The following is a 15,859-nucleotide window of genomic DNA, read 5'->3' on the forward strand; positions in this document are numbered from 1 at the left end:
AGGGGAACATTGAGCTCAAACTTGAATCGGACAGCACTCACTGATGTGTGAGAAGTTTGCCCTTGGAATGTTCATGGGCTAATTTGCACTTCCTGATGTTTCAATTGACTACCTAGTCTTCCAAATCATGAGTAAATGGGCTTCTTGGGAGTGGGTGATGGTCGATCGATGGTGATCGTCGGCTCATTACCCATTCCCAAGCAACCCGGAGATGGTAAGTAAAAGAATACATTTTAAGACATAGTACCTTTTTGGCATTATATTTGTGACAAAATGACTTAAAAACTAAAAAAATATTATTTACTTCTACTTAAATTCACTAAGTAATCACATCTCGAACTTGATGCTAAGATTTGAAAAAGGGAACGGTTAACTGCAGCTTCTAGTTTGACATGTTAACTTTTGGATTTTTTTCTAAAGTTAAGACGATATCTTAACATCACAAAAGAGATAGTGGCAAAGAGTAGAGCAAATGCGTTCAATGCTACAACAGCTCTGGTGTAATCGATATTTGACCAGCCGTAAAGTTTTAAAACATATTCCGGATTTGATGTCAGGCAAAATATTTGAGCTGGTGGGCAGGGGAATTCTGGCCTATCCATGCCAAGTATGGGCACCAGCAAAGCTTCCAAGGAATATGTCATAAAACTAATGGTAAGTACAATATTCTGCAGCATTGTCTTACTGTCTCCAGCCACAGTTTGATGGGCGAAAACTGTCATTAGGGCGGCAAGCAGAGGTCCGATATACAATGCATGCTGTAAGACAAGGAAAACAAATCGAACACATGTGCCGTTCTTAGAAAGATGTCTTATTCATAATATCAATATGCCCATACTTACCACACCTCTTAACGATGTGCCCAGCATCAGTCCAAAACATAAAGCCATAAATGCCACCAGAAGTAGGGACACGGTAAACATAGTGAATCGATGTAACTGCAGCGGTTGGCCTGATATGAAGTAAATTAATGCAGAGCCAACAATTGTCATAGGAAATAAAATGGTAAATTGGGATGTCAGCAGAGCCATAAAGTAGGAGCTTAGGCGGTACCATTGATTGAAGTATTCCATTTTCATAAGTTCTATATCACGTGGAACTGAAAAAGAAAAAAAAATTAGTGTGATTAATATTAATTACCATTGGTTTAAAGGGAGTTTATGAGATGAGGCGTCCTCAAACTCTTGGCCCCAAAATGTGTAATCTTTGGGGGGGTGTTTTGGAAAAGGAGCGGTGCCCCAAATACATGATTCCACATTTGGATTTCAGATTCGTTTTCTACTCTCAAATATCTTTATTGGAGCCCCACGTGGTCGGTAAACACTTAGTCCTGAAAATATATCGCATCGTTCTCTACCCTCAAATATTATTTATTTGAACTCCATATTAACATTGGCCTAAAAATTGGATATCAAATTTGTTTTCTAATCTCAAATACCTTTCATTTAACTCCTTATTGCAAAAGTCAGCAAATATGTCCGGTTTGGGCTATGGGCCCTAAAAACTATCGATATCGAGATCGACTCCCTTTAATACTCAAATTGTCATGATGAGCAAATACATCCTATTTGGGCGTTGTTATGAGGTTGGGACGTCCCATAGGCAGTTGGACCAGAATTTTTATATCAGATTCGTGGTCTACTCCCAAATACCTTTCATTTAAGCCCCATATTTCCATAGTCGCAAACATGACCGGTTTGGAAAGGGGATGGGGCAGCCGTTCAGGGACTTGGTACAGACAATATATATGTCAGATTCGTGTTCTACTCTAAAATACATCTTATAACAGCCCCATATCGGAATGGTCAGCAAATACGTCCTATATGGGTGATGTTATGGGGGTGGGGCGGTCCCATAGACACTTTTTCCTGAATATTGATATCAGATTCCTGCTTTACTTCCAAAGACCTTTCATTTGAGTCCCATATTGCTATGGTCGTAAATTTGTCCTCTTTTGGGGATGTTTTTGGAAGGGCGGCCCCCCAAACACTTGGCCCCACATTTGGATATCAGATTCGTATTCTAAACTCAAATACCTTTTATTTATGCCCCATATTGCATGGTCAGTAAATAAGTCTGTTATAATAAGTTTTGGGGAAGGGGTTGACTCCAAGAAACTTGGTCGTACAATTGGATATCAGATACGTTTTCTTATCTTAAATACCTTTCATTTGAGTCCCATATTGTCGAGATTTTTCTAAATATATAATTGGTGGGTTATAGGGTGGGGCGGCTCCTCAAGGTACACCATCCGAAATTTGGATACCAAATTTTTATTTTCAGGATACCATTAGAGAGCACACAAAATTTCGCTTAAATCGCGGCACACATAACCGAGATCTGGCGTTTCTGAAAATTAGGGTAAGGGAGGATCCTACCCTATTTTCACCACAGGATCATTATGCACCATTAGTGAAAATTTCATGGAAATTGGTTCAGCCGTTTTTGAGTCTATAAGGAACATACAAACAAACAAACACAAATTGATTTTTATATATAAGAAGATTATACCCAATCCCATAGTGATTTGAGACCTTATAACGTATATAAAGTGTGTATATACCTTGATGTTTTTGACAATCTGCCCATCCGTTCGTCTGTGGAAATCACTAAGGCGTTCGAAGGAATAAAGTTGTCCGCTTGAAATTTTCTTATTGAAGTAAGGCATTGGGGATTCCATACGGGCTATATCGGTTCAGATTTTGATATAGCTACGTTATAAACCGATCCCAGGTTTGAACTTCTGGAGCCCCTAGAGGCCTCGATTCATTCCCGATTAGGCTGATTTGGCACAAAAACTAGCGATCGACTTCCAACATCCGTGTCATGTATTATATTAATCGGTCTTTAAACAGATGTAACGCCCATATGATCCTTTCACCGATTTGACTTCTTGAGCCCCTAGAAGCCAAAATTTTCATCCGATTTGGCTGAAATTTGGAGGTACACTTATCGGCTGCAATACTCACACTAAATCCCCAAAGTCACTTAAATATTTATATCCCGATATGACTTCTTGAGTCCATAGGAGCCTCAATCAATACCCGATTTGATTGTTACATAATTCAAATACAAATTGAGTTAATAAGGGTAAATTTGTTGTGGTATCCATGGTGTTGGATACCCAAGATTCGGAACGGCCGAACTTAGCTCGTATTTATATCCTCCACCGCTACTGTGGTACAGTGTATTATAACTTAGTGAAGTTAAATGTTCCACTCGGAAGGAAGAGAGATAGACCCATTGATAAGTGTACCGATCAACTCAGATTCACTTTCAAATTCGATTTAGCTATGTCCGTCTGTCTGTCTGTCTATGTTTATTTGTGTACAAAATACAGGTTGCAATTTTCATCCGATCGTCTTCAAAATTTGGCACAAGCAGTTTCTTGAGCCTTGAGGCGAAACCTATTTAAATTGGAAAAAAAATCGGTTCAGATTTAGATATAGCTCCCATATACATGTTCGTCCGATCTGGACTAAAATTGCAATTAATTCGTCATTTGTAAACAGATGCTCGCCAAATTTTGCACGAGAGGTTCTCTTATAAGTCTCCATATATTCGATAAATTGCATAGAAATCGGCTCAGATTTAGATATAGCTTCCATATATATATTCGTCCAATTTAAACTAAAATTGCAAGAATATCGTCATTTGTAAACCGATTCTCACGAAATTTTTGAAGGATTCTCTTATAAGTCTCGGCATTATCGGTGTTTTTCATAGAAATCGGTTCAGATTTAGATAATGCTATTATATATATGTTCGTCCCATTTTGACTAGTATTGCAATAATATGGTCATTTGTTAAGCGATTCACACGAAAATTGGCACAAAGGATTCCACTATGACTCCCGGTATTGCTATTAAATAGAAATCGGTTCAGATTTAGCTCTCATATATATTTTCGTCCGATTTTGAATAATACTCAATAATTTAGCAATTTGTTAATCGATCTTCATAAAATTTGACACGAAGGTTTCTCTTATTATTCTTCTGATGACAGATGAATTTCATATAATTTGTTTTAGATGTAGCTCCTATATATATGCATCTCCCGATTTTCACTCTTAAGGCCTTTGATAACCGATTTATCAACCTCATCTCAAAAATTTGCACAACGATTTACTCTATGAAATTCTACATATCAAATTCTGAATATCCAAAGTGGTGTAGGGTATCAAATGTCGGATTCGCCCGACTTTAGCCCGTCCTTACTTGTTTTCTTGTTGATATTCTTTCTAAGAAATACTTACCACTTCCGAATATTGGAGCAAAAGATATAAAAACTACAAACAGTATAGCAGCAGCAACGAGATTAAAATCAAATATGCTATACAGTGCATTACGGCTACATTCAAAAAAGCTAAGTCCTATAAAGGCCGATCCCAATATTTGAGCAACAATTCTTAATTTGAAATTAATCTGAAATGAAAAATAAAGATGTAAAGGTTGATTATTTCTCCAAGTATTAATGGGACATTCCTAATATCAATAAGTAAAAGCAACAAAGTTCGGCAAGGCCGAACATAAATTCCCACCACCGTAGATAATTTATAATGCATTTTCATTATTACACCGAGTATAAAAATCGGCATAGGTAATCCGAGCATGCTACCTACTCGGAAACTGGGGCTACCTGTACCTGTGGACTATATTCGGTACGGATATCGAGAGGCCTAGAGCAACCCGCTGTGCCACTTTGGGCCTTAGACCCATAAAAGCAATATCGGCTTATATGGCAGCTATATCCAAATATGGTTCATTCTGGACCATATTCGAGTCGGATTTTGGCAGGCTTAATACAACTCACTGTTCCATATTTGAGAAAAATACAAATCAGCCTATTATTGCCTGAAGACCCTATACCAAGAGATCGGTCTATGTGGCTGCTGTACCTAAATAAAGTCCGATAGGGACAACATTTGGCAATGATATCGAGGGGCATAGAAAAGCTCGGCGTTTGAAATTTCAGCAAAATCGAATAATCCATGAGCCTTTTTAAAAACTCCAGAGCCTATGGCGGTAGATCGGTGGCATCTATATCTGATATGACCATTTCAAGAACTCAACTTGCGTATTGAAGAAATACATGTAAGTGCCCAATTTCAGATCAATATCACAATGTTGAAAATCTGTAGCCTGATTACAACTGATGAAGTCATAGACGCAATCCTATGGCAGCCAACATACGTACAACCATACCGGATTGACCCGATGCAGTGCTACATCCGCAAGGGCTGCCGCCTCAATATTGGTTACACCTCACCCACGCCGACCAATGATGGAGGCGGTTCTGGCAAACTGAGCAGAACCATGGTCCAGGGTTCTTTTCAATTCCGGCATAGACCAGAACCGTGCACAGAAAGCACTCTGAGGCGTACCTCGTTTTTTTCATCATGAGAGAGTCACATCTCAGAGTGCCTTCTCCGTACGCTTCTAGTCTATCTTGGAATTGAAAAGGATCCTGGACCATGGTTCTTCTCAGTTTGCCGGAACCGCCCCTTCATCGGTCGATGTCGGAGAGGTGTAACCAGTGCATGAAGTGTGTTCATTTCCGACCTTGCTCTGGCCTTACGTGGCAAGGTGTAGTGCCACGTACATCTACCTCTCCCGTGCGGTAATATACACAACAGAAGCACCCCAGCCCCAATATTGCCGGGACAATGCCGTGAAGTTTATCATTCTTGAAATTGAATTTCGACTGCCTCCGAGGCAAGATCGAGGAGATAGTCGATTTTATGACCAACACTCGCAGCCTGCACAGTTGTCACATATACAATGTGCAGCGTAAGGATCGCTTAAGGAGTGTAGGTGGGGGATGGACCTTCGTGACATACCATTCCGTACAGTATAGACCCATCTCGCCTGCGTCTGTCGCTAGTGATTACAACATGGATTGTATAAGCATAGCAGTCAAGTCCGGTACTGCCGAAATAGAGCCATACAATGTGTACATGGCGCCGGTCGGTTGTTGAATCCTTATTAATGGCCAAGTTTACAGGCCCCACATTATTGGCCTTCTGTCTGGTCACAATAACCTGGCTTTAGGAGACTTTAATGCGCATCACCTTTCGTGGCATTTTCCCCTGGGTAACGAGGGGCATAGCTTTAGCAGAACAGATTGAAGGCTCCACGTTTTTTACGGTGAATGGGGATGCCCCCTCTAAGATTACGAGGAGGTGCAGTCATATCTTTGGAATCAGATCACCTCCCTATTATCCTCACCATCGACCGACCAGTAGAAAGCCGATTGGGTCGGCTTCAGAATGTTCTCCAATCGCCGCTTCAGTTAACTGACACACGCCTCGAATGTGCTAGTTACCGAGAGGAATATCCGAGACATCATTAACGAGCACCCAGTCTGTTGAATACCCCAAGACAGACCAATTTCCCGGCGCAGGCAGTAGTACTCGCGGACAAGAGTGGTAGGATTCGTTGCACTGACCCCACTAATCCCTGAATCAACGATCTGAATCTGGAGATAAACAGGGTAGTCAACGAACATAAGCGGAATTTGTGGCTGGAACACTTGGAGCAATGTAACTTAGTGCCGGTATATGCAAGCTGTGGTCTACTGTTTAGTCACTCTCGAATCCCTTTATAAGGGATGACAGGATCTCAGTCAGTTTTGGTGGCGTAACTGTGACTGATCCTAAGAAATGTGCCAGGTTATTCAACCGTCAATTTATTGTGCATCCCGAGAGTTACAGGGCTGGGTGTAGAGCCATTTGTCGTATCCGTGGTCTCTGAGCCGATGAACAACCACCATAAATTGGACGATGTTATAAATGTCATCCGTGGCGCCAACTCATTCGAAGCGTTGATCCGCGACGAAATCTCTTCAATGGTGCTGAAGAATCTGAATCTACCAGAGTCGAGTACCTTAAACCGTCCGCAACCTGTCTTTGAACACTCTCATAGTACCCGATATCTGGAAGATGAGCAGAGGGATCCCGCTACTGACGCCCTAAAGGACCCGAGTAAGGGGGAGTCACACGGACCCATCTCACACAGACCCATTATTTGTATATACTATTGGATTTTTATGTTATGGATCGTAACGTAAGTTATTAACAATTGAGATCAAAGCGATTTTTGATTTGATAAAAATTCATTAAGTCATTGATGTTTGAAAATCGCAGATCCCACCACCGCTATGTTTTGGACTTGGGGAGAGAGAGAAATATTTTATCTTGGCGACGCATTCAACGCTATCGACCTGTTCGCAGAAAAATTTCCGAAAATTGTGTTTTTTCTCTCTGTTTTTGGTGTGTAAAAAACATAAATCGCCCGCCTTTGACTACGTGCCTTGCTATAAAGCCTGCGGTCCTTCTTTTCAATTAGCCATATCTCTCCGGTCATCTAAAGTTTGTCTTAGGCTGATTTCCTTTCTCGAAGCGAACAATTCTCTTCGAATCACTCCACTATAGTAGTCAATGTTTTCCATATTTAGTCTGACAAAAGAATTCTGCCCGAATTCACCTCTAAGTAAAGTTTCGAACTGTGTCCGTTTTGGTGCATACTCATACTTAGACGAAATATGAAGCAGAGACATTTTTGTATTAACTTACAGTATTACGCCACATATGTTGTGTAAAACGCCAAAATATCAACCTGTATTCCTGCCACCACGACAACATGTGTTCACTTTTTCCCGATTTGTCTTTTTTTCTATCTTCTATCATTTCAAATTCCATTCTTTGTGAGGGTTGAGGTGGTAGTATGACCGGCTCATCCGGGGACCATTCGAAACAACTGCCATTACCGATTTTTAAGACCATGCTCTTTTGATGATTTCCATACGATTTTGTAGAGACATCAATTACTAAAATTAGGTAGTATGTAAAAAAATATCAAAACATACTTCCGAATCCGCAGCGGGCTACATTGACAAGCAATTATTAATTTGCTCAGAATTTCATTTGTAAGTGATTCAATAAAATATGATTCTATTCAACATAGCCTACTACTGATTCCAATTTGAACAAAAATACCTGATCATAGACTTACTAAAATCCAAGGGATTATACGTTAATGGACAATGCAAATTCAACTCCTTCAAGAAGGGCACGATATTTGCCACTGTTCCTTGATACACACATTCACCATTGGATAGAGCATAGACTTTGTTGAACACCTCAATCATTCTGGCCGATGGACAGTGGAGAGAACAGATAATAGTATGGCCACAATTGGCAAATTGTTTCATGAGTCTTAGACACTGCATGCCTGAGACTTCATCCAATCCACTGGAAAAATAATAAAAAGGATATTTAGAGTAGTTACAAAGGTAAGAAAACTTATTTGTCATATAGAATGCAGATCCTTTTCTACTATTACACTTACGTTATGGGTTCATCCAACAGTAATACGGCAGGTTTATCAATTAACTCCAAAGCGATTGAAATACGCTTTCTTTCGCCACCCGAAGCTTTCGATAACATAGTGTTAGCCAGTGATTTCAGGTGAAAAGTATCCAAAATGGTCTCGATAACATTTCTACGTTCTTCCTTGCTGTAGCTAGAATCCAATTTGAAAAGTGAAGCAAACATCATGGTTTCCATAACAGTGAAGTAGGGACTAAAATCATCATCTTGTAGAACGTATCTAGAAACTTTGCGAAGTTCTTTCGTACTGCTGTTATTGTCATTTATGCTTACGGTGCCGGAAGTTGTATGAATTCTGAAAGAAGCAGTGAATATAAATAAAACAAATAATTGACAACAAATATAAGAACAATAAATTAATAAATTTATCCCATTGGAGATAAGATTTAAGCCGTCTGGGGCCACAAGACATTTTTCAGGATATTGGTTTGTATTGCATCTTAATAAGAGCCAAATCAGGTAAGTTTTGCGTGTTTAAGGGGACTCAAGAATTTTAAACTGTAGTTCCGCTTACAAAGGAGCTATATGCAAATATAGTTCGATGTGGTCCATTAACAATACCAACCGGTCTATAATATTTAAAGTATTTTTGCAAAATTTCGACGAGTAGAATTACTTGCTGTGATAGTTAAGACACAAGCGAGTCGAACTTCTTCCTTCTCCAAATTCAATCACCTAGTTTGGAGATGTCTATCCTTACTTGGTCACTTGGTTTTGGTCTTTCGCTTCTTCATCAGCCTTACCCTTTACCATCAGTATAATTTTTAAATGACTTTTTATACCCACCATCATTGGATGGGGGTATACTAATCTAGTCATTCCGTTTGTTACACCTCGAAATATTGATCTAGGGCCCCATAAAGTATACATATATTCTTGATCGTCTCGACGTTCCGAGTCGACCATCCGTCTGTCCATATCACGATAGCGGTCGAACGCGTAAAGCTAGCCGCTTTAAATTTTGCAAAGCTACTAAATATTGATGTAGGTCAATGAGGATTGCGAATGGGCCATATCGGTTTAGATTTGAAAATAGCTCCCATATAAACCGATCTCTCGATTTGTCTTCTTGATCCCCTGGAATGCTCAATTTTTGTTCGGTTTGGCTAAAACTTTGCACATAGTGTTCTGTTATGATTTCCAACATCTGTGCCAAGAACGGTTCAAATTGGTGAAGAACCTTATATATATATATATATAGCTCCCAGATAAACCGATCTCCCGATTTGACTTCTTGAGCCCCTCGAATTTCATCCGATTTGGCTGAAATTTTGCACATAGTGTTATTATTTCCAACAACTGTATCTAGTACAGTCCGTATCGGTCTATAACCTGATATAAGCTAGGTTAGGTTGAGAAGAGGGTGCAGATATTAATCCCGCCATGCTACAATGGACATACACCTAAACCAGTAATCGGCTTGTTGTGAGCTCTAAAAACTATTGGGTTGCCTAAAAAGTAATTGCGGATTTTTTAAATGAAAGTAAATGCATTTTTAATAAAACTTAGAATGAACTTTAATCAAATATATAATTGCCATTTTGTTCTATAACCTTTTGCCATCTTCCTGGCAAATTTAGTATTCCACGCTCATAGAACTTCTGGCCTTTATCTGCAAAAAACTGAACCAAGTGCGATTTTATATCCTCATCATTGCCGAAAGTTTTACCATTTAAGGAGTTCTGCAAAGATCGAAATAAATGGTAGTCTGATGGTGCAAGGTCAGGGCTATATGGTGGATGCATTAAAAGTTCCCAGCCAAGCTCACTCAGTTTTTGGCGAGTGACCAAAGATGTGTGCGGTCTAGCGTTGTCCTGGCAAAATACGACACCTTTACGATTGACCAATTCTGGTCGCTTCTCCCTGATGGCTGTATTCAATTTGTCCAATTGTTGACAGTAAATATCCGAATTAATCGTTTGGTTCCTTGGAAGCAGCTCAAAATATACCACACCCTTCCAATCCCTCCAAACAGACAGCATAACCTTCTTTTGGTGGATATCAGCCTTTGAAGTGGTTTGAGCTGGTTCACCATGAACGTTTTCCACTAACGTTGTTGTAAACAATCCATTTTTCATCTCCAGTTATGATTCGTTTTAAAAACGGATCGAATTCATTGCGTTTAAGGTGCATATCACAAGCGTTGATTCGGTTTGTTAAATGAATTTCTTTCAATACATGTGGTACCCATATTAAAATTGACGCCAAACAAACAAATGTAAACAAAATTTCGCGCACTTTTTTTCTAAAGCAAGCTAAAAGTAACAGCTGATAACTGACAGAAGAAAGAATGCAATTACAGTGTCACAAGCCGTTGAAAAAATTTGTCAACGCCGACTTTATTACTACTATATTACTGACAATTACTTTTTGGGCAACCCAATATAAAGTAACCCCCAAAGAAGGTGTTAATCTCATTCTTACACTGCAAGACTGTTCGTGACCTTACCGTCCTGGTTGTTATTGCCCTTATGGTAATTTTACTGTCGGTAAAGATGTTCACACTCGACGTCCTCATTCATCTCAGTTATGCGATCGGAAACCTCTTCCCTTCCTTCCAGGTTTCCTATCGTCGCCTCGATTATACCGCGATGGTATGAACTGCTCCCATCCTCGATCTATTCTTCCATCGCCTTAAGTCTCATAGCCGCAGTGGCTGCCTCACACTTTATCTGTATGTCAATGAGTCGAATATCTAGAATAGTCTCCAGTGCCCTAGTGGGCGTGATCCTCATCGGAGCGATGAGGACCAAGACAAGATGTTCTCTGAACCTGTTGTATGATCCTTATGGTGCCCTTTTTCTCCATAGCAGTCCACCAAAATACTGAGGCGTAAGTAAGTATTGGTGTAATCACTCTCCTGTAGAACCAGTGGACTAGTCTCGGATTGAGGCCCCATTTCGAGCCTACGGCCCGTTTACATAGTGCCCAACATCTGTGAGCCTTCTCAGTACGCTCCTGAATGTGCCACTTCCAATTCAGTTTCCCGTCCAAGATCACACCTAAGTATTTGACCTTAGGCCCATAAAAGGCGCATTTATTGTGCGATTTCACCGAAATTTCGGACAGTGAGTTGTGTTAGGGTCTTCGACATTTTTCTGAAACTTAGCCCAAATCGGTCCAGATTTTGATATAGCTGCTATACAGACCGATTTCTCGATTTAAAGTCTTGGCCCCATAAAAGGCTCGTTTATAATCCGATTTCGCTGAAATTTGACGAATTGACTTATGTAAGGCTTTTCGACATCCGTATCGTGTATGGTTCAGATCGGTCTATATTTGGATATGGCAACCAAAAAACCAATATTTGTTCTACAAAATTGAACAATGACTTGTACTCAACGTCCATTTCGAATTTAGTCCAAATTGGACCATATTTCGATATAGCTGCTATGGGGGCATAAATTATAATTTTTTCACCGGATTATGACGAAAGGTTTACATATATACCCAATGTGGTGGGTATCCAAAGTTCGGCCTGGCCGAACTTAACGCCTTTGTACTTGTTACCCTTTAACCATTTCAACCATGGAAAAATACACTACGCGTTAAGGTTGTGGAATCATGTTAAAAAGAGGGCTTTGAAAACAAAATACATTGTTTGCACTTGGTTATTTTTTGTCCAGAATAAGCGCTCAAAAATAATTTCAATTAGGAATATTATGCCCAAATTCTAATTCACATTATTACCCGATTTACATAAAATTTGTCTCATAGTATATAAGTGTGCCGCTTAATAATTCCATCATAAATGAAGTAGCAGACCTTTCCAGCTAACAACACACCTGCCAACCTGCTATTGAAAAGATTTTGAAGCTCGTATAACAGCAGAATCTACCGCGAACAGGCAGTAGACAGTTTTTGCTATTATCAGCAGCTCTCCACAAATTTAATTATCAACTACAATACAACTACTAGCAAACTTTAAAACCAACACTGATAACATAGCTCTGAAGCAGCGAAAGCTTCAGATATTACAACAAGTATGGCTACAATCTGCTTTGAGATAAACTTAAAATTATATGTCAATCTAGCTGTGTCACTCCGTACGTCTATTGAATGCGAATGAAGCTCTCCGCTTGAAATTTAGCTCAGAAACTTTTTATTGATGTAGGTCAAAGAATCCACTTCCAAACTCAACCAACCGGCCAAATAAAGGAAACTAAATTTCCCATGAACATTCCATTAAGGAACAGAGGATACTTCTCTCATATCAATGAGGGCAGTCTGATTAAAGTTTAAGTTCAATGATAAGGGGCCTCCGTTTTTGATGCCGTGTCCGAATGGGATGCCACAAAGCAACACCACTTGGTGGAGAAGATTAAACATGACACCATACCTCACAAATGTTGCCAGCATTAGTGTCCTGCCAAATACTTTACCAAAAACTTGAACTTACCTATAGCCAGCTAGAAGATTTAAAAGCGTCGTCTTGCCAGATCCCGATGGACCAATAATTGCAGTCAGTTCACCTGAGTGAAATTTGCCGCTTATGCCATTCAAGATATTTTTTGCTGAAAGACAAGCAACGAAGTGTTATATTCCACAAATTGATTTTGATTTTATAAATATCCAATAGAAAATGACAAAGTTGATTAAACCACATAATAAACTAAAATAATAGAACACTGGTTTATTGGGGCATGATTTTATAGTTCTAATGTGGACAGACATTTATTATTTTAATAGTTCCGTAATCAAGCACTCCTAAAACGAGTTGCGTTCATTGAATTTCAGTAGAACAGCTGCATTTGTTTAGTGCTGCAATCTCTTATCAGAAACTTTATAATGCCAATACAAAGCCTTTGCAAACTTTAAAGGATTTTACTGCAAATTGTTGAAATTGTTTTGAATCCATTCGGATATGAATACGTTACAACTGGTCCTCTATTCTGCTTTCGTAATTGTTATAAAACACTTCAACACTTCCATAACACACAAGGATCAAGGATCCAGTCTCCAGTTTTAGGATAAAATTATCATACACATTAATTCACTTCATTTTTCATTTGTAATTTTTGCTATGTAGTTTAACAGTCCATTTGAAAAGAAGAACAAAGAACCAGCCCTTAAAGCACACTTCAGCCTTCTTCCGAAATATTAAAGGATCATCACTGATTTATTTACTTTTATTTCCATCTTTCACTCGATAGGTAATATCCTCAAATTGTATGTTTACTGCCACATTCCTGGGTAATTGTTCCAGTCTCCACGTGTGGTCCCCACCGGTATTAGATCGATTTGTCATTGTCACAATTTCCGAGACCACGTTGAGTACAAATTTCTACCGAAATTGAAATATCTGTACTAATCCCCAAATTTTATTTATGTTCCCAGAAGATAGTGAAATATTTTTACTAATTCCGCGTCTTATTATTTTAAATCCGTTCGCAAGCTAAGCTAGAGAAATGATTTTAAAACGGAACATAGCTCCATACAAAACAAACATCTACTTCATGCTTATCTCTAAACCAGTTTAGCGTTGTATGATTAACTTAAAAAAAAAAACAACAACAACAAAACTGGAAATCTAACAAAACAGCATATTATTGAAATTGGCTATTATGTCTGTGGCAGCCGCACAGTGATTCACATCTAACAACGATTTTTTTTGGGACTAAATTAAAAAGAAATACAAAATCATTCTCACGATTATAATAGTGTGATAGATGAGTTAGTACCAACGTAGGATTAATGGGTCCGATTGTCACAAAAGGCTTTGGTCTGTTATTAAAAAAAAAAGTAAAAACCAGTAAAAAGGCGTTAAGTTTGGCCGGGACGAACTTTGGATACCCACCATCTATGGAATTTATGTAAACCATGTTTCTTCATAATTCGATGTAAAATGTATAATTTATGCCCCAGATCAGCTTTATCGGAATATGGTCCGACCAAAATATTGGTCTTTTTGGTAGCTATATCCAAATATAGACCGATCTGAATGATATACGACACGGATGTCGAAAAGCCTAACATAAGTCACAGGGTCAAATTTCGGCAAAATCGAATTATAAATAGGCCTTTTATGGGGCCAAGACTTAAAATCGAGAGATCGGTCTATATGGCAGCTATATCCAAATCTGGACCGATCTGAGCCAAATTGAAGAAGAATGTCGAAGGGCCTAACACAACTCAATGCTAATTTGCAAATTTAGCCCATGAACATTCCACTAAGGAACAGGGGCAAACTTCTCCCCTATCAATGAGTACAGTCCGATTCAAGTTGAAGCTCAATGATAACGGGCCTCCTTTTTATAGCCGAGACCGAACGGCGTGCTGCAGTGCGACACCTCTTTGGAGAGAAGTTCTACATGGCATATTACCTCACAAATGTTGCCAGCATTAGGAGGGGAAAACCACCGTTGAAAATTTTTTCTGATGGCCTCGACAGGATTCGAACACAGGCGTACAGCGTCATAGATGGACATGCTCACCTCTGCGCTACAGTGGCCTACTAACATAACTCACTGTCCCAAATTTAGGCGACATCGTAATGTCCGATGTCGCCTTTATGGACCCAAAACCTTAAAATGAGAGATCGGTCTATATGGCAGCTGTATCCAAATCTGGGCCGATCTAGGCCAAATTGAAAAAGCATATCAAAGTCCCTAACACAACTCACTGTCCCAAATTTCGGCGACATTGGACAATAAATGCGCCTTTTATGCGACCAAGACCTTAAATCAAGAGATCGGTTTAAATGGCAGCTATGTCCAAATCTGAACCGATGTGGGCCAAATTGCAGAAAGATGTCGAAATGCCTAACACAACTCACTGTCCCAAATGTCGGCGACATTGGACAATAAATGCGCCATTTATGGACCCAAACCCCTAAATCGAGAGATCGGTCTATTTGGCAGCTATATCCAAATCTGAGCCGATCTGGACCAAATTGAAGAAAGATGTCGAAAGGCCTAACGCAACTCACTGTTTCAAATTTCAGCAAAATCGGATAATAAATGTGGTTTTTATGGGTCTAAGATCTTAAATAGGCGGGTCGGTCTATATGGGGGCAATATCAAGATATAGTCCAATATAATCCATCTTCGAACTTAACCTGCTTATGGACAACAAGTAAGAGCGTGCTATGTTCGGCCGGGCCGAATCTTACATACCCAGCACCATGGATCGCATTTGTCGAGTTCTATGCGCAGTATCTCTCTCAGGCAAACAAAGAATATTGAATAAGACTGTTAAGTTATTGGAGCTATATCAAGTTATAGTCTGAATGGTGAATATTGTAGAAGCCATTGTGTAATATTTCAGTTCATTCGTATAAGAGCTGCGCCTTGTAGGGGATCAAGAAGCAAAATCGGAAGATAGGTTTATATGGGAGCTGTATCAAGCTATTTATCGATTCAGACCATATTAGACACGTATGTTGAAGGTCATGAGAGAAGCCGTTGTACAAAATTTCTGCCAGATCTGATGAGAACTGCGTCCTCTAGAGGCTCAAGAAATCAAGATCTC

General features: G+C 39.4%; 1 protein-coding gene across 1 annotated transcript; it reads right to left on the minus strand.

The window, feature by feature from the left end:
* Positions 1-258: 258 nt before the first annotated feature.
* Positions 259-13,785, minus strand: LOC106091875 (ATP-binding cassette sub-family G member 1). Its single transcript, XM_013258562.2, has 8 exons — positions 13,517-13,785; positions 12,789-12,903; positions 8,349-8,684; positions 8,013-8,251; positions 7,574-7,827; positions 4,256-4,424; positions 843-1,099; positions 259-758 (listed from the first exon to the last, which is right to left on the minus strand). Exons 1-8 carry the CDS (start codon positions 13,635-13,637, stop codon positions 396-398), a joined length of 1,854 nt encoding a protein of 617 aa, XP_013114016.2. The 5' UTR covers positions 13,638-13,785; the 3' UTR covers positions 259-395.
* Between the last annotated feature and the right edge of the window lie 2,074 nt (positions 13,786-15,859).

The sequence above is a fragment of the Stomoxys calcitrans genome, chromosome 5 (assembly GCF_963082655.1).
Source record: "Stomoxys calcitrans chromosome 5, idStoCalc2.1, whole genome shotgun sequence".
NCBI classification, from domain to species: Eukaryota; Metazoa; Arthropoda; class Insecta; order Diptera; family Muscidae; genus Stomoxys; species Stomoxys calcitrans.